At 40.3% G+C, this 18,897-nt stretch overlaps 1 protein-coding gene across 5 annotated transcripts in view; it reads left to right on the top strand.

Annotated features, from left to right (window-relative positions):
* The window catches only part of PPP2R5E (protein phosphatase 2 regulatory subunit B'epsilon), a 204,166-nt gene that overhangs the window by 120,805 nt on the left and 64,464 nt on the right, over positions 1 to 18,897 (top strand). For all 5 annotated transcript variants that reach the window (XM_079912189.1, XM_079912190.1, XM_079912188.1 and 2 more), the window contains exon 3: positions 6,030 to 6,226. In XM_079912189.1, the coding sequence (XP_079768315.1) occupies positions 6,030 to 6,226 (197 nt within the window). The remainder of the gene's footprint in view (positions 1 to 6,029; positions 6,227 to 18,897) is intronic.

The following is an 18,897-nucleotide window of genomic DNA, read 5'->3' on the forward strand; positions in this document are numbered from 1 at the left end:
TAAAAACAGTGGTTTTCAGCTGTGGTCACACATTGATATCACATGAGCTGCTTCTATAAAATACAAATACCTTGTAGTGGAAACACACCACCACTACCACCACTATCATCAACAACAAACTTTTTTGGAACCCCTATTTTGAATACAGTAATAAAGTAATTGGAATGGTCAGGTATTTAATACTTATTTTAGCTCACGTGTCAGTTTCTTATTTGCTTATTAACATGGAACTATGTTGTGTAACCAACATGGTATACTTGGGTTCAGTTCATAGTACATGAAGCCTAATTTTCTTATCTGATTCATTGTAAGGATTTATAGTGGTCTTCTTGTTTTAATGAAATATTGTTGGCTATGTCTGTGATTTTTTTTCTCAAGTGTCAAAAGCAATTCGTAATGGAAGCATAGTTCCACAAATAAAATAGGATTCTTTTTAGGATTTTTGAAATAGGTACGACAAAAAGGGAATGCTACCTGTTGTATCTATGTTTAGAAGTAAAGTTGGTGGCACGGGTTTAGACAGACCACATGGACAGGCTATTAGGCATTTTACCACATGTGCTAACATACCACACTTTAGTCCTTCAAGGCTAAGTCAACTTAATATCTTAGTGCTAAGCTCTTCTCAGTGCTGTGAGACTAATTTTCTGTAAATATATTCTCATATGCATATGCAGGTACAATTTTCATTGACTTTGTTGAAGTTTTGGAGGGTCGTTTGTGAGGGACTGATCGCATACTTGGAAGGGGATGTGTTCACCTTAAGGAAAGTTCTAAAGGATGAGGTGGAAGGGATCAAAGACCACATTTACATGCTCAATCTCTGCAGGTACCTTTATTTTTTGTGAGAATAGGGGAAATGGATGTAGAAGGGCTAAGTGTGTAATATTGTAGGGCATTTTCAGGTGAAAAGCATTGTTAATTTAGAAGAATATTTTTTCCATTTCCTTTGAATGGGAATAACCAGCTATAAATATTGTTCATCAGGAGCTCAAACAATGTTACTGCTTAGCTTCCAATTCAAAGATGACCATTTTATGGAAAATTTATCTATATACATTTAAACAGCTTATGTGTAAATAACTTATCAGCCCACATTTTTTTTTTTAAACCAATCTGCTTTCTTCCTGTGATATTGTGTCTAATCAATTTAATGTTGTGGGCCTTCTTTATTTCCTCGGTTGGCACATTTGCAGGTTGCAATGATTTTCAACAATTTCATTTGATTGGAGTCCAAGAGCACCAAACCCAAAGGACATTGGGCTCATGTTTTATTTCTTGTACCTTTGCTACTTTCTGCTTTGCAAAGTCTTGTCTGAGTCAGGCCCCAAGGGAAGATAGGCTGATATTGGATCCATGACTGTACACCCCAAACTTTAGATGGGATGGAACAATGAAAGCTCTTGATTAGGCAGGAAGGAACTTCTGCCAGTTATAAACAAATAAATAATCAATAAACAACCAGCCCTTAAAATCATAATGAGGGTGAGGGGACGGCTGTGCGTGTGTGTATGCATGCGCACGCGTGCACACATGTGTGCTTGTGTAACTAAATGTGTATAATACACGTTGACTGTTCTTTAGACACAGGAGAATCTTTGTCCCTTAATCTGTACTTGCATCCTCCCTTTACTGTTGAATTCTGTGCCCATTTTTCCATTACCTTTTTTTTTCCTTTTTTTTTTTTTTTTTTTGTGGTACGCGGGCCTCTCACTGTTGTGGCCCTTCCCGCCGCGGAGCACAGGCTCCGGGCGCGCAGGCCCAGTGGCCATGGCCCACGGGCCCAGCCGCTCCATGGCATGTGGGATCCTCCCGGACCGGGGCACGAACCCGTGTCCCCTGAATCGGCAGGCGGACTCTCAACCACTGCGCCACCATGGAAGCCCCTCCATTACCTTTTGCACTTGTAAATTTTAAAATTATTTGGGTATGAACACCTTGGAGGTGAGAGTAATCATTTCCCCAACTTACTGATGAAAATTGATAGGAGGCTGTTGAGAGATGGTGATAGAAAAGCACGTGTGAGAAAATGACTAATGCTGAAAAGGAAAGAGAAGGACAATACAGTAAGAAATGCAGCTGCCAAGAGCATCGACCATTTAGCTGGTCAGTACATTATTTCCTTGGGTGAGAAACATATTCTGGAAATTAAATTAATTCTAAGAGTTTTTCCAGAGCAGTGGAATCTGACCTTATGGAATCTTATCAAGCTGTGATCATTAGATTAGTTACTCTCCCCATTAAATGAATACTAACATCGGATGGGTGGGTTGTTGTGCTAATGACCTGCATGGTATTATATAACCACTTACCGATTCCTCATTATTTATGGTTATGATTCTGTGGGATCCCTCTCCTGCTGTTAGGGACGGCCTGTGCAGGACAGAGGTTTCTGTTGGAAGATAGATGACACAAGCATCCATTGCCTGGTTTGCTTTGGGATTCTGCGATGACCCTTAATTTTTCTAGTTTACATTTATTTTGAATGTCTATATATATTTTTCCTTCATCTAAGTTACTAAACATTTAGATTTTCAGGTGGCTTGGATTTGGGAGGTGGGTAGCTTTGAGTTGTTAAAATCTAGTGTTACTGCATGTGGTCAAAATGTACTGCTTGTCTGATTTCTTCTTTTTGTCATTTATGAGATTTTCTTTATGGCCTAGTACCTGATACATTTTACAAATGTTTCTTTTTTTTTAACATCTTTATTGGAGTATGATTGCTTTACAATGGTGTGTTAGTTTCTGCTTTATAACAGAGTGAATCAGCTACACACAAATGTTTCTTTAAAAAGAATATTTGTATTGCTACTGGGACTGGTTCCATAGACATTAAACTTGTATCACTGGAACCTTCTGCACTACTCAGAGTGTTCCTTCTCTGATCCTGGCTGGTCCTACCTTTTCACATTCTACTTTTTTTATATCCCACTGGGTCTAGGGAAATGAGGGCAAGGAGGGTGGGAGCAGCACAGCTATGTGGGCCAGTCTGAGGGCCAAACATTATAGGAAGAGCCCTATGCTTGGACTGTTGTGAATTAGGTCATCTTTCAGCACGAATGAAAACACAACTTAAAGAAGTTGTTATAAGGGAATTGGCTCTTTCAGGACTCCATTCCCCTTTTTTCTTTTGGTCAGTCTTGATTACTTAAATTCTTTAATTTAGGTGAAGCAAGTTATTTTAGAGGAATTTAGTCTGTGATAAAGGATAAAGCATAGCTTGTTGCTGTATGTGTTCATTTCTGGGGAGTGGGCTAGAGGGGCTCAGCATGATACTTTATAATGAGGGCATGTTGGAAGTGAATTGGCTGATTTCTTTCCGTTTCTTCCTCTTTTCTCTTTGTACCTACCCTCTTTTCTGGAATATGGTATTACTCTTGTGTTTCACTGAGGTTGACTGTTGCACAGTGGTGAAGAGTTCAGGCTCTGGAGCCAGTTTGCCTGAGTGGGAATCCTGTCTCCACTGCTTATTAGTTCTAAGACTCTGCGCAGGTCACTGACTCTCTGTGTCTTGGTTTTCTCATCTGTTAAATTGAATAGTACCTACCGCATAGGGTTGTTGTCAGGACTAAATAAGATATAATATATGTAAAGTGCTTAGAATAGTACCCAGTGCTCAATAAATGTAAGCTATTATCATTATTCCATTGGTTAGGTAGATAGCCTGCCTCACATTTGTCTATGACATTATATCAATTTGGATAAATAAAGAATAAATTTCAACTGTCTAACATTAAGAAAAAGAACTAAATGTTAACTGCCTGAATTTTTTTAAGTAGCCAAATGTGAATCTCTTGAGTATCATTGCAGTGACCACAAAGAGTAATCATTGTTGTCACTGCTTAAATGATGGTTTGCTTTTTGGAGGAAAAGCTATCATTTATAGATGCTTTTATATAGGCTGAGTTAAGGAGTTCTCCATGTACATGGTCTGATTTTTTAAGCATTATTAAAGTTACTGTATCAAAAATAGGATTAATTAAAATTTGTCCTGAAGACTTTAATGTAACATTAATAAGGCTTTTCTTGTTCCCTGTGCAGTGTCAAAACTCCCCTTCAGATTTGAGGTATGGAATCTGATTTAGAACTTAGAAGACTTCAGTAATTAACCATGATGGTCGTGTACATATAATTAGCCATTGGTTAATGATATACAGTCATGTTGATGAGCAGACTTGTTTAGTTTTTGTTTGTTTATGTAAATACCTGAAGCAAATAGCAATTAAAGGGAAAGCTTGGTTTGTCTAAATTTAGTTCTTATAAAGCTTAAAATGTTTCGGAAGTGATGAAGTCTAGGGTCATAGAATAAGACATATGTCATGGCTGAACTCAAATCCCCAATTCTTTGACTATAAGATACATTAGGCCTTTGGGGATTTATGGGGTGGAAGGGGCAACTCATTGGTTGAGAATAATTTCTAAATATGTAACTTCTTTTTGCTGAGAGTAGCAGTGGTGCTATATACCTTTAAAAACATCGACTACTTCTTGTTCCCTTATATCTGGTAGGGAAATGCTATACTTTCAGATGCCCATTGCACCTCATCTAGGCTTACCCCAAAGTTGATGTCAGTAGGTGGTGTTTGGGGGGAATTATCCATGAGGTCCTGGGTACATGGGCTGGCGCTTGGGTTGTGGGCTGTGGGGAGGCAAGGGGGTTGTGGAGAGGAGTCATGTGGATCCTGTGACTAGGAATCTAGCCCTCTCTCCCTGCTGCCGGTGGCTGTAAGACGGGTGCTGTTAGCCGTTGCACTTACCTCCAGGGAGCAGGTGGCCCACACTGTGAGGCCACTGTAAAGCACTTACTGGGAGGCTGGCAACTGAGGATGGTAGCAAGTGACAGGTCAAACATTGTTCAAGTCCTTCTTGAGTCGTACAGAAGCAATGTGGGAGTGTGGTTAGAGACCCAGGTGCTGAGCCCAGCTTCATAACTCATTCACTGTGGGACCTCCATGATTGTCTCTAATTTTCTCTGTGAAAAATAGAGAATAATAAAATGATGCCACCTGCTTACCTCAAAGAGTGTTCTGAGGATTAATGAGTTAATCGCCTTGGATGAAGGCAGCAGAGGTTCTCTTGTTATAATTTCATCACCTTTCCAGAGAAGCTCCAGTTTGGTGGAATAAATAAAGTAGTGGAAAGAAGATAGGAGCGGAAAGAGCTATCGACAACTTACTTGGTGTCTTTCAAGTCTAACTGTAGGTCAGGTTTCCATTCTCGCTGGGGAATTTTAGTGTAAAATTTCTACATATTTTTTAGAAACGACACCAAACCAAATGTCTGACCTGCTGCCTGTAGGAAAAGAACAGATGTTTATTCTGAGAACATATTAATAAAAACGTTAGTGGTTTTCTCCCACCATAAAGGAAGAAGATGGGTCAAAAGGGAGAGCCTAGATTTTAGTAGAGTTCGCTCGCATTGTTCCATTACTGATGTGCCCTTTTTGAGAGAGTTGGTATTGCTTGATTTTGTTGATTTTTCGAGTTTCTTTGACAAAGAAGCGTCATAGATATCAAGCCAAAACAAAACAAGAAATATAAACTCACACACCCAACAGTTGCTTTAAATACCAAGGATGTCAGCATGAAATTAAAATGAATCAACTGACATTTCTGCTTCGAAATTTTTTTAGTAAAATTAATTTAAACCAACAGTGGAAACTTCTGTGTCTACCTTATAATGGAAAGTTTGACCTTTTTCAGTGTTTTTGGCTTAAGGGTGTTGACATTGGGGTGTTTTTGGTTAAAATTTGCTTCAACTCTCTAACAGCTCTTGGGATTTTGGTCAATCTTTGGTGGCTGAATAGCAAATGCTGTCAATTGTGTTGGTACCATGTAGTTTCCAAAGACAAGGTCTCTGAAGTAGTGGATATGGTATCCCCTCCTGCCCATGTGTAACTGTTTAAAAGAACACTGTTGTCATGTGAATTCTTATTTTTTTGAGCTTGCTTTTGAAGTTAACTTTCACAGAGAATTCCTGTTACCTAGAAATTGATGACAGACTTACACCATTTCCTTTTTTTTTCTTAGACGTTCCATCCTCAGAGCAGCCTGAACTGTTCCTAAAGAAACTTCAGCAGTGCTGTGTCATTTTTGACTTCATGGACACGCTATCTGATCTTAAAATGAAAGAATACAAGCGCTCCACTCTTAATGAACTGGTGGACTACATTACAATAAGCAGAGGCTGTTTGACAGAGCAGACTTACCCTGAAGTAGTTAGAATGGTGAGTTTCTTTTTTTCGCCGCGGACACATTTAAGCACCTTCCTTAGGGACTCACAGGTGTATTTACTGCAGGGTCAGGTCACTGGAGGTCACCTCCACAAATGAGAGCCAACCTTCTGAGAGCTAAGCACAAGTAGTTGGCACAATACTAAAATTTGAAGAGCATGATTTCATGAGAATGAAATCCAGAACTTTTCACCTACAACAGTATTGGAGGAATCAGTGATTTCAAAATACGAAGAAAGATTGCCAGGGTGTTACTGGATTTCTGGCATTGGGAAAAGAAAAGACACAGGAGAATCAACAAAAGTTTTAGATCTGTGTTTGAAAAATATTCAAGCCTGTTGGATGTCTTGATTTTTTTTTCTTCTCCCTATTCACTGTGGTATATTAGAAATGGCTTTAAGCTTAATGAAATCGTGATATGTAGAATCTAGGTAAAGCCTCTCCTGGCTTTATAAACTACTCATTCTCTTTATAATCTTAGAAACAGGAGTGATGTCTTTCATTATTTTTGAACAGCGTCTTGTAATTTGTGTGGTCGTTAAGAGTTATGAGAAGAACCATTATTAGCATAATATGAGTAATTATGTTCTTATTGTGTCAATAATTATATTAGTTTTTCAGAAGCTGAGCCAAAATACAGTTTTCTGTTAGATTTCTGTGGGAGGGTTGCCTTCTTTGGCATCCTAGAAGATCTTGGATCTAGAGAGCACATGATATCTGGAGGAAGTGGGGCTGGTCTACTAACTCGAGAAGTTATGCTGAAGAGATCCAAGGGGGTCAGTGCATCATGGGAAGCCCACTGGGGAATCTCGCCCACCCTCTGTGTACTGCTGAAAATGTACTTAGCCTTTCTTTTTCACTTTTATCACTTGTATTCAACAAATGCAGAAAAGAGACATCTGTGATGGGGTAGTTATGGTTAAAAATGAATAGTTCAGATTTGGGAAGGGACCTGAATTATCACAACTTGAGAAACTATGACAGATATATGAAGGTCATTTCAAAACAATGTCCAATATATTCCTCAGATCCATATTGGAGTGTATATTGCATTTGTTAATTTATAGGAACGTAAAACAGGGTTTGTATGCTAACTGTTTATATTGTGGTTCTTGAGCAGTGGCTCTCAACCAGGGGCGATTGCCCTGCCAGGGCCCCTTGGCATTGTCTGGAGACATTTTTGGGAGTCACAACCAGGGGTGGGAGGAGGGGTGCTACCAGCATCTAGTGGGTAGAGGCCAGGAATGCTGTTAAACATCTTACAATGCACAGGACAGCATTGTACAACAATTTTGTAGATTGTTCTACAACAAAGAATTGTAGATAATTCTACAACAAAGAATTATCTGGCCTCAAATGTCAATGATGCCACTGTTGAGAAACCATGCTCTAGAGTTTGCATGTTCTCTAAACCTCTTACCCTGATACTTAGGATATTCTCTAGTCTACCTGCCTTCTGCAGAGCACAGTCCCTTGGTTTTAACCTACCCATGTCCTCAGCTAACAGAGGTATCCACCGTTTATAAATTTCTTCTATATCTTTCCATGGATAGTCCGTGAATATTGAAGCATATACAAGCATATATGTATAAATGTTGTTTTTTGTAAACACACAAATGGTAGCATAGTATACACACTCTCTGTGCCTTGCTTTTTTTACTTAGCAGTATATAATGTACATCAGTACATATAAAGCTGCCTCATTCATTCTATAGCTGCATTTCGTTGTGTGGATGTGCCATAATTTATTTAACCACGACCCCATGGATATCCTCGGACACACCTCAGTTCGCCCTTCTGCGAGAACATCTGGGTATTTGTGGATTTGTTTTGTAATAGCCCTTTTCCCTGTTCCTGGACCTTTGTGAATTCCCTGCCCTCCTGCCTTTAATTCTGATTCACCCCTTCCTTTCAAGGTCTGGCTTACAGTGCTACCACTGGTTCCTGAAAAGCCCAGAGTTTTCCCTTCCTTCACTTCTACCACTTCTTGGCAACTCACCCTTTTAGAATTTGTTCATTTGCTGCTATTTAATCCTTTCGCACGTTTATCTGATTTTTCTAATTAGGCTGTAAGTACTCTTAAGCAGGAACTGTTCCGAGTTGTCCTGCACATCTCTGTGGCCTCTGTAATACCTCGTAGCCCAGGCCTACCTGGAGATTGTTGAATGAATAGATGAATTCCCTCTTAAAATAGGGGCATTTTAGGCTCTCAAATTAGGATGAAAATATTGGATGTCATTGGATTATATTCAGCTTTAAACCCAGTAGCTGGCATAATCCAAAAACCCATTCATTCCTGTGAACCAACTTGGTCCTAAACCAGCTTGAGTCTCTCAGAGGAGACCATTTTCTCTTCTTATCACCTCCCCCCATGCCCCTCTACCCCAACAAAAAAACTTTAAACAAAAGACTCCTGGGCTTCCCTGGTGGCGCAGTGGTTGGGAGTCCGCCTGCCGATGCAGGGGACGCGGGTTCGTGCGCCAGTCGGGGAGGATCCCACATGCCGCGGGGCGGCTGGGCCCGTGAGCCATGGCCGCTGAGCCTGCGCGTCCGGAGCCTGTGCTCCGCAGCGGGAGAGGCCACACAGTGAGAGGCCCGCGTACCGCAAAAAAAAAAAAAAAAAGACTCCTGTCATTTGTGTGGGAATGTGTACTTTAAAATGTACTTAAGCCCTACTTTAGGAAGTATTGAATCTGTAGCATGCATGCTATTCTAGGGCATTAGATAATTGACTTTCTGGGTGATAGTTTAGGGTTCTCAGAGGTGTAATTTATTTTTCATATTTTGTGATTTGTGAAATTGCTACCTACTAATTTTGCATGGTTCCTAGACAAAATGGCATTTATAGAGAAGGAAGTAGCGTGGCAGTGTAGAAAGAGAAAGGGCTTTGAAACCACACAAACCTGGGTTCAAGTGCCAACTCCGGCCACACTTACTTGCTTCATCACTGCGGACAGAGCCCTCCATCTTTGGAGTCCTCAGTTTTTGTGAGGTGCTAAGAGGTGTGTGGCCTTGGGGGAAGGGCAGCCACAGTCCCTCCTGCCCTGCTCCATGAATAGTCCACCTGAGGAAGATCCTGCTTTGTTTGTACATCAAGGTTCTCACCACCTCAGACACACATACAACCTAGTAAACAGGGATTTATGTCTCTTTAAGAAGGGTTGGAACCAAGTCCTTACTTGCCCTCTACTCCCTTCTGTTTTGCCACGTGTGAGCCCCTTGTGTGTAGAAATCCTGGTGCTATTACTGCTCGCTTTCCTCATCTGTAACGTACCTACCTTTTGTGTATTTTGTGAGGATTGGCGATGATGTATGTAAAGCCCTTAGAACAGTCGCTAACACATGGCAAGCATTTAATCAATGATACTGTTACTGTATTTTGTGATTTCGTTATTAGATACTTGACTTTATAATCATTGGGGGAACCCAGAGTTCCTGTTTGTGGACTTAAAATGCTCTGTTAGCTCGATATGCTGTACCCCATTGCCTCAGTGGTCCTCAAATTCTGTAATTCCAATCCTGCCTGTTGAATAGTTACTGTTCCCACCTATTCCTCTTTCTTATTACTGTAAAATGAAACTACTTCACTAGGATTAGTGAGGGAAATGGTAGTGCTTTTAATGAAATATCAATGAAGCGATAGCTAGGTCTTACAAACCAGGATGAGTCATGACTTAAGATGGTATGTTCTGATGTCAGTATTATTACCAAAACCTGATGGGACTGTACTTTGAGAGTTGCTATGCCTGTTAGGGTAAGAAAAGAGTAGAAGATGAAAGTAATCTATGAGTGTGGAAACCATTTTTAGCATTTATATAAAGTCTAGACACCACCTACAGACTCTTAGAATTAAGAAAGACAAATAACTCTTTATGTGTAAACAAAATTAAAAAAAATATAGCACCTAACTCACCTGCAGAAGGGTAGTGTGGGGTAGTGGAAAGAGCACCAGATAGAGAAAGTAGAAGCCACTGTCCTCATTTCTCATCTTCCACTTAATCAGTGGTGAGACTTGGGTTCCTCTCTAAGCCCCAAGTCTCCGCTTGTAAATGGAGGGAGTTGGTGGTGGTCTCTCACATCCTTCCAGCTCTGAAAAATACCAGCTCTTTCGTCAACACAGTGTAAGAAATTTAGAATGCATTCTGCCATTCTTTTTTTTTTTTCTTTTCTATTATTATTATTATTTTTGGCCACGCTGCATGGCATGCAGGATCTTAGTTCCCTGACCAGGGATCGAACCCGTGCCCCCTGCAGTGGAAGCATGGTGTCTTAACCACTGGACCACCAGGGAAGTCTCTGGATTCTGCCATTCTTAGAGTTTACAGAACACTGTCCAGAGTAGTTGCTTCTGCTCTGTAAGTGGTTTCTTCCATGTGTTTCTTTCTCATGGGGTCACATCTGATGGAAAAATGAGAACCGGGACTGTTAGTTCCTTAGGCTTTGGCACATTTTGCCGTGCATCATCTCAAGTGTCAGGCTTCTGTCTTTGAGGCAGTATTTTTACCACATTATGCTCATGTTTTGTCTCTGATTCTGTTGCCATGCATCCATTTAAAAGATTTCTTAGAATTTCTAGCTCTCCAAGTAATCTTGGGTTAATTTTTTTTTTTTTTTACTCAAACTTAAACTGTATTTTATACTCTTTATATTCACACATCTTCCTTTTCAAAACCATCTCTTTGGGGGATAGTTCAAATGTAAGAGGAAATCTTAACGGGTGAAGACATCATTTTAATTAATTCCAAGTAATGTTTATTGAGTGATTTAGAGCCATGTTTTTACATTTTGATGATTAAAAAAAGACAAGACCCTGCTCTGTCAACAGACTCACAGTCTGGTAGAGAGGGCAGTCATGTGAACAAATAATAAAATATGTCATACGTGCATTAATAGAAGTATGTAGAAGGCAGGGAAGGAGTAGAGCAAAAGGGAGGTTAATCCGAGGAGGGTAGGGGTGGTCAAGGAAGGCTTTACAAAGTGAGGAAAGCCCGAGTATTAAAAGGTGAAAACATGTTTTCCAGGGGCTGAAATCATGTTGAAATGAAAAAGAGAATTACATGATGCAAAGGAATTCCCAAACCGCATGATATATTCAGAGGAACACAAGCAGTGTTGTGTTGTTACAGCATTAAGTGCGCGTGTGTGGGTTGATAATCATTGAAAAGTTGTAAGCAGGGGAGTGACACAGTCAGATTTGTACTGTATGGCAGTGAGTCAGGTAGATTGGAGGGGGCTGAACTTGAAGGCAGAGAGGAATTGATTAGGGGCCTGTTGTATCAGAGAAGTTGTTAAGAGGGCCTAAACCAAGCACGGGGTGAAAGTAGAGAAGATGAGGAAAGGATGGCATTTAAGACTCACTAGGAGGTAAAATTGAAGGCACGTAACATTTGCATTGATGTTTGGAGTGCGAGAGAGAGGAAGCAGTCTAGGATAGCTTTGGGAATTTGGTAGTCATGGTGCTCCTATTTGAGAAAGGTACAGCAGGAAGGGGAGCAGGTTTTTTGGGTGGAAGCTGGGTTGATTTTTGATGTGTTAACTTTGAGGTTACAGGAGTCCTAGATGGGAAAGTTGGAGATTGAGATTGGTAATTATTAGCATGAGAGTAGAGCAGGAGAGAAAGAGAACAATACTGGGACCCCAGGTGATGCAGAGAATCCTTGTGCTTCAGCGCAGTGGTTCGGGGGAGGTAGTATGCAAAACATGAGGAAGTTGAAATGACGGCTGTAGATAATGATCGCACGTACAGTGGTGGAATCTTGGGTGTACTGTCCTCATGAGAGTAAAACCCTATCACTTCTTTCCTGCACAAAGTATATCTTGTTGCACTGGTCATTTGCTGTTATTATTTTCATATTTTCTCTTTATATCTTGGCTTTTCTTGATTTCAGAGTCTGCCCTATTCCTACCTCATCTGTGGTTAAAGCTCTGTATATCTCAAACTGTAGAATATATGATTTTCCAAAGCGAATGTAGTTTTAAGATAAAATATGTTGTACAACTTTTTCTTCTTTTTTCTATTGAAATCTTTCCTTGAGTCCTTTATATTGTTTCTTGGCCACACATTAGCTTCGTTTTTTCCCACTCTCAAATTATGTCCTGTCACTTGGTTATCTAAGTGCTTTATCTTTTATACATTCTGTGACTTAACTGGAAATCACAGCTCTGGTTAGCCTCTTAATAGGATAATATGGTTTTGTAGAAAAATATGAAGTCGCAATTAAAGGTCTCAGAGTGTGCCTACACAGACTCTTAGGAATGCTTTGCTAACTTCATTGCATCCTCTCTCGGCTAAAGGATGGAGGATTTCTTTTCATAAAATAACAGCTATCTAAAGGTAGCCTTGGGAATGATAACTACCAGGGGGAATATGAAATTTCCATTTTTCATCCTCCTGCATCTGATAAGGAATATAACTATACATCCCCGGCCAGAATTTGCCTTGGAGGCGACTCTTTAGGCCCAAAGGAGATAAGATCTTTTGGTGTGAGCCACTGGATGTGGGATGGGGGAAGGTGGGCTGCTTACAAGATTGGAAATATAAATAATGGGAAAGAATTGAGTGACATCTGGGAAAGTCATTTAGGAAGTGATGAACTTATTGGGGAATTTTTATGGATAGGATAAGTCTAAAAGATAGGACCTAAGAATTAAATTAGAAAAAGAATTCCTTGGTACTTTGAAAAGAATTTAAGGTTATGATGATGAAGATTACCAAAAGATACTTTTAGAATGAGGTCAGGAAGAATTGCTGCTCAAGGTTAGGAACAGATTGTTACCATTTGTAATTTATCAGAGGGTAGAGAAACTGGCAGGCGCTCTGCCCTTTCCTTAAACTGTCACTCTGTGCTACTTCAGTTAATGCTCATTTAACAATATTCATTTAGCATCTTTGGGTGTCCGTCAGTTGGTTTCATGGGGGTCAGTGGACCTCCTGATGTTGAGTGCAAAATTCTGTGTTTTGCCTCTTTTTGTGGGAGAAGATCTGTAGCTTTTGATTAAATTTTCAAAGATATAATCTGACTCCAGAATGGTTTAAGCTCGATTTTTACATATGCAGTGCTCTGCTTGATGCTGCTCTGTTGGAAAATGTAGGATGAGATTGGAAAGGAGCAGGGTCTTCCCATTTATGGCAGTAACTAAAGATGAAAAATGAAGTTGTAAGAATGATTTCACCAATGAAACCATCTGGGCCTGGAGTTTTCTTTATGGGAAGTTTTCTGGCAGTGAATTCTTTTTTTTTTTTAATTTATTTTATTAAAGTATAGTTGATTTACAATGTTGTGTTAGTTTCTGCTGTGCAGCAAAGTGATTCAGTTATACATCTATCTATCTATCTATCTATCTATCTATCTGTCTATCTATATACATTCTTTTCCATACTCTTCTCCATCACAGTTTATCACAGGATAGTGAATATAGTTCCCTGCGCTATACAGTAGGACCTTGTTGTTTATCCATTCTATATATAATAGTTTGCATCTGCAAATCCATCCCTCCCAGACCCCCTCAATTTCTAAAATACATGTCTGACTATTCAGATTTTTTGTTTTACCTTGTGTCAATTTTTGTAGGTTTTTATAATGGTTATACAGTTTAGAATTGCGGTTGAATACTTAATCTTTAGAGGTTCTTCATAAAGGTGTGCACTAACAAAAGAAGGTCACCAGCACCTGTACACCTTCCATTGTTAGCAGCATAATAATCTGCAGCAACTACTGTGTGGATGAATTCAGTCTTAACAACAACCTTCTTTTGTATTATATATTATATAATTATATAATTTTATATTATATTATATTTTGTTATAGTATTATTATATATTATGTTATAGATGATGTAAAGGAAGTAGAGAGAGGTTAAGAAACTTGCCCGAAGGTACTCACCTGGGTAACTGGCAGAACTGAGGTTTGAACCCAGTCTTTCTGGCTACAGGGCCCATCCTCTTAACCGCTGTGCCATAATGCTCTCCTGGGATCAGTCTTTCTAATAGGAATGAAGACTAAAATCTCTAAATTTGGACTATTGCCTCAGTACTATGTTCTCCTCCTGAGCCCCTCTGAATAAGTCATAAGGCCTTGATGCTTTCCCTCTACCTTTTCCTTGCTTGTTATTTTATCAAATAATAGGCTCTGGGGTTAAATGTTTGTTTTTGCTTAAGAAACAGCTTCCCTTTCACTCCATCTCCCCGCACCACCTCACTATCCTATATATAATAACTACATTGCCTTTGTGTTATTCTCAAATTAACACTTTTTCTCTGCCCTACCACTCCTTCCCAGTAGGCAGGAGTACATGGTGATTGGAGGTGAGGAGGACCTCAGGAGGAAAGCTGTGTAGTTCAGAACTCTCCTCTGTTCCATCCTCGAGATGGTCGTATCCCTTAAGTTCATGTGCTCCCGCCATGCTACTTTTCTCTCTGCCCCACCGTTAGAAGCAGGCAAGCTATGTCAGCAGCCAAGGGATCCCTAAATTGTTTGGTTAGCTTGGATTGGAGCAAGGGAGTTAGATGATTTAAATGTCCCTCCATCTCTTGGGCTTCCCTGGTGGCGCAGTGGTTGGGAGTCCGCCTGCCGATGCGGGGGACACGGGTTCGTGCCCCGGTCCGGAGGGGCCCCTTTTCCACGGAGCGGCTGGGCCCGTGAGCCGTGGCCGCTGGGCTTGCGCGTCCGGAGCCTGTGCTTCGCGGCAGGAGAGGCCGCAGCGGTGAGAGGCCCGCGTACCGCCAAAAAAAAAAAAAAAAAATGCCCCTCCGTCTCTATGTTGGCCCCTAATCCTTGGAAGCACTTAACATTTGTACAGCCTGCTTTTCCTTTTTGTGGTCCTCCCTGGGTCTGTGATGTAGATGGAATGACCTGGGCCACTTACCTAGCCGTGTGATCTTAGATGAGTCTTAATCCTCTTAAAGTTGTTACCCACTGTAACTTTATAAAGGTTGTTATGATGTTGTTACTGTTATCATTATTCATAGTACCACCTTTGCCACCTCTGCTAGACTTAACCTTTTTTGTTTGGATGGATTAATCAGTTTTTCTGGTTACAGTGAAGTCTTGCTAGCCTGAAAGCTTTTTTGTCTCTTTAAGATGACTTTCCATATCTTTGACTGTTGATTTTAAACTTTAATTCTCTCTGGGAAATTTTATTCTCAAGTCTTTTTTTGAGAGTGTGGGGAGAGCCCTGTTAATCTGCAGGTGCCCGTGTGTGTATAACTATATATATACATGTGTATATATGCTGCCCTACATAAAATTTTTCCTGATATTACTTGCATAGTAATGTCCACACGGTATTAATAATTTACCACTTCTCTCCTGCAAACATTCTCTCTTAAAATATCAGACAGGGATTTTAATGGGTTTAGTTTTAATTTAAACATTTTAAGGAGCAGATTTTTACTCAGGAAGCAATGAGCTACTCATGATTGCTGTTTGCTTCATTTACAAGCTGTAGTCCCTGTGGCTTAACTGCTTTACAGATTGTTCAGAGTTTTCAATATACCTAAAATGGTTTGACAGCTGTGACTTGTCTAGCACTGATCTATCCAATACTATCATTTCACGGAGATGAGAATATTCCCCTTCTTTCTCCTTCCCCCACGCCCCCAAGCTGGCAGCAGAGTTTTGCAGGATAAGTTACAGTATTGCATTCAAGTTTTGATTCCTCTTTTATCCCACCTTTTAATTTAACCTTGAAACTGAAAATATGGTTAGCGGTGTAAGCAATACTTCTGGAAAAATCTGCCAAGAAAATGGATGATATAATGATTGGGAAATACTGCCTGTGGTATATATAAGTGGGTCTTAACCTCTAGCGTAGGAATTGATGTTAGTTTATATGGCTCAGTCTTCTCTTTACTGAGGAGAGACAGAAATGAGAGAGAGGTATTTATTGGTTGATTCTCTAAGGGGAAAGCCGGTTACGCCACAGTGGTGCATTATTAGCAGGAAGAAACGGAGAAAATGAGTGTCCTCCATGTGGCATTCTCAGAGACAGTAATGCTTGAGGCAAGAATTTGGCAAGAAAACAACGCAGGTCATTTCCAGGAGGTAGGTGGCTTCTGACCAATATTAAAAGCCAAACTTGGGCTTCCCTGGTGGCACAGTGGTTGAGAGTTCGCCTGCCGATGCAGGGGACACGGGTTCGTGTCCCAGTCCGGGAAGATCCCACATGCTGCTCCGCGGGAGGAGCAGTGCCAGGAGGGCAGAGGGTGACATACAGAAGAGAGGATGTTTCTGAATAAAAATAGGACCTGTTATAACTATTTGGTAAGTTGGAGAGTGAGTTTACTTTTTAATAAAATGGATAAGCAAGGTATTCTGGAGAGTATAATGTTTCCTGGCCCTACAGAAAGGTGGGTTACAAACAGAGAGCGGGGGCTGGGCAGGGGCTCCATGGGCTACCTTGAAATACCATGGAATTTCCCTTCCTGAAGAAGTTAAGGCATTTATGAGAATAGAGTAGAACATTCTGGAATAATGCAGGCCTCTTCCTTTTGCGGGACGTTTGGCTTTTTCTCTTAGAAGTTAGAAAAATGTGTTAAGCTTATAAGGTGCTAGATAAGGTGCTAGAAAGTTGAGTTTTGTATTTGTGCTGCCATCAGGCACAAAGTGGCGAGTTTGTCATGCCCTATTCTGGAAAGTAAGTGTAGTTATTTGAAGGGTGAAATAATTGGAAGGCAATGGTCTTTAAAAGCACATTGAAAATGGAAGCTAGGGACTTCCCTGGCGGTCCAGTGGTTAAGACTCTGCACTTCCACTGCAGAGGGAATGGGGAACTAAGATCCCGCATGCCTCGCGGTGCGGCCCCCCCTAGAAAAAGGAAGCTAAAAGGGTTGGTGGGCAGTACCTGCCCCTAGAACCCTGTCTTGGTTCCTTTCCCAGGAACTGACACCCACACTCCTGTCTCCTCCTCCAAGATGAGGCCAGCGTGCCTCAGTGAGGCTGGTGAGGGAGAGCTGTCTGTCTGGAGGGGCTTCTTCCTCAATTTATTATGAAGCAGTAGTATCTGGTAAAGGGTGATGTTAATCTCTGGTCAAATGTAGGTCAGGTGTGTTTTGTTTTCACTGCTCACCCTTTAGCTCAGGGCTTTATTTTACTAATGAAGGGTCACAGAGACAGAGACTTACACACAGACACAGAGTAAGGGGCAGTGACAGTTTTGACAGTTCCCTGTTTATTTTCAGTGATTTCATATAAGAACACATACTCAATAGCCAGAAACTCTGCCTCAGGAGCCTCAAGTGTTGTGTGCGTTTTTTAAATTCAAAATTCAAGAGGTTTAGATTTTCTTTTAGCATTAGCTGATTTTGAACCGTAAAATGTTCAAAGCAGATGTTAAAGGACTATACGTGTTCTCAAAAAAGCCCCGTGTTGTTATTGTTTTATCAACTTGTGCACTTTGGCTCTTACCAAAATGACTTAATTTACCAGTTTTAGTACCTTTCTGGGATGTAGGATCCGTAGTCCATGCATAATGATATGTAGCAAAAACCTGGTATCACAGGGCTAGCCTGTGTGTGGGACGTGAGTGCTTGACTGCCAGCAGCAAGATGGCCTGCTCCGTATTTATACACAGTAAGCACTATGACTATTGCAGTGTTTACACCTCTATTTTTGGATTCCAAGATTTAATATCAACAATCTTCACTTTTGGATTCACTGCTACATTTCCAGTTTTGGAGGCAGTGCAATATAGTTGTCTCTCTGTGGGAAATATTTCCTGGTGATGGTTCGTGTGGGGATAATAGACTCTAGAGAGAATTAATTTAACATTACTGTCAGCATTTCAGCAGGTAAAAAGTTGCCTCTTACTTTGAGCAAAGTTTAGTCTTGAAATAGAAGCCTAATGGGACTGGAGGGTTCGTGGTTGGAATTTGTGGGTAATAAGATGGAGTGGCAGGGATGGGTCTAGATTACAGAGGTCTTGGCAAGCTAAGTAGAAGAGGTTAGACTTAATCTTATGGACAGCAAGCAGAGAGTTGCTAAGGTTTTTGAATAGGAGGTGAAATGTAAATGATATTCTTATTTTTCTTTCTCCTGCCCCACAAAAAAAGCTTCCTGCCAGCTGCTTTACAGAGACTTTTGGCTGGCAGATTGAACCCAGGATGGCTGGTGGCAGAAGGCTGTTGTCCTAATCTTGTCAGATGGTAGCAAAGGAAGAGGAACTGGAAAATAATATGTAAAGGGACTCCCCATCTTCTCTCTTTTTTTCCCTGTGCTCATAAAAGAAAGTTTGGAAACCAGAGAAAAAAATGATCCATAGTTTCATTATTTAAATTCAATCATTGTCCACATTTTGGCCAGTTTCCTCCTAGTCACTGTTTTAAAATGAGATTTTTCCCTTAAATAAAAAATTTTTAGATATGCTTACATGGAATACAATTTTAAGAACAGGGCTAAGACAGTGAATGTTCAATGAATTTAACAATTCTATACACTCATGTAACGATAACGCCAGATCTAGAACATTGCCGTCACTTAAGAAAATTGCCTTGTTCCCTTTCCTGTTTTCCCTTGTTAAAATTTTTTTCTAATCTTACTATGTATTTAATTTTGCATTAAAAATTTCTTTAGAATTATGACGTAAACATGCTTTCATGTAATTAAATATATTTTAAAAACATCGTTCTAGTGTCTGCCTCATACTCCATCATGTGGATATACCATTGT

Source organism: Stenella coeruleoalba, assembly GCF_951394435.1.
Source record: "Stenella coeruleoalba genome assembly, chromosome: 2".
NCBI classification, from domain to species: domain Eukaryota; kingdom Metazoa; phylum Chordata; class Mammalia; order Artiodactyla; family Delphinidae; genus Stenella; species Stenella coeruleoalba.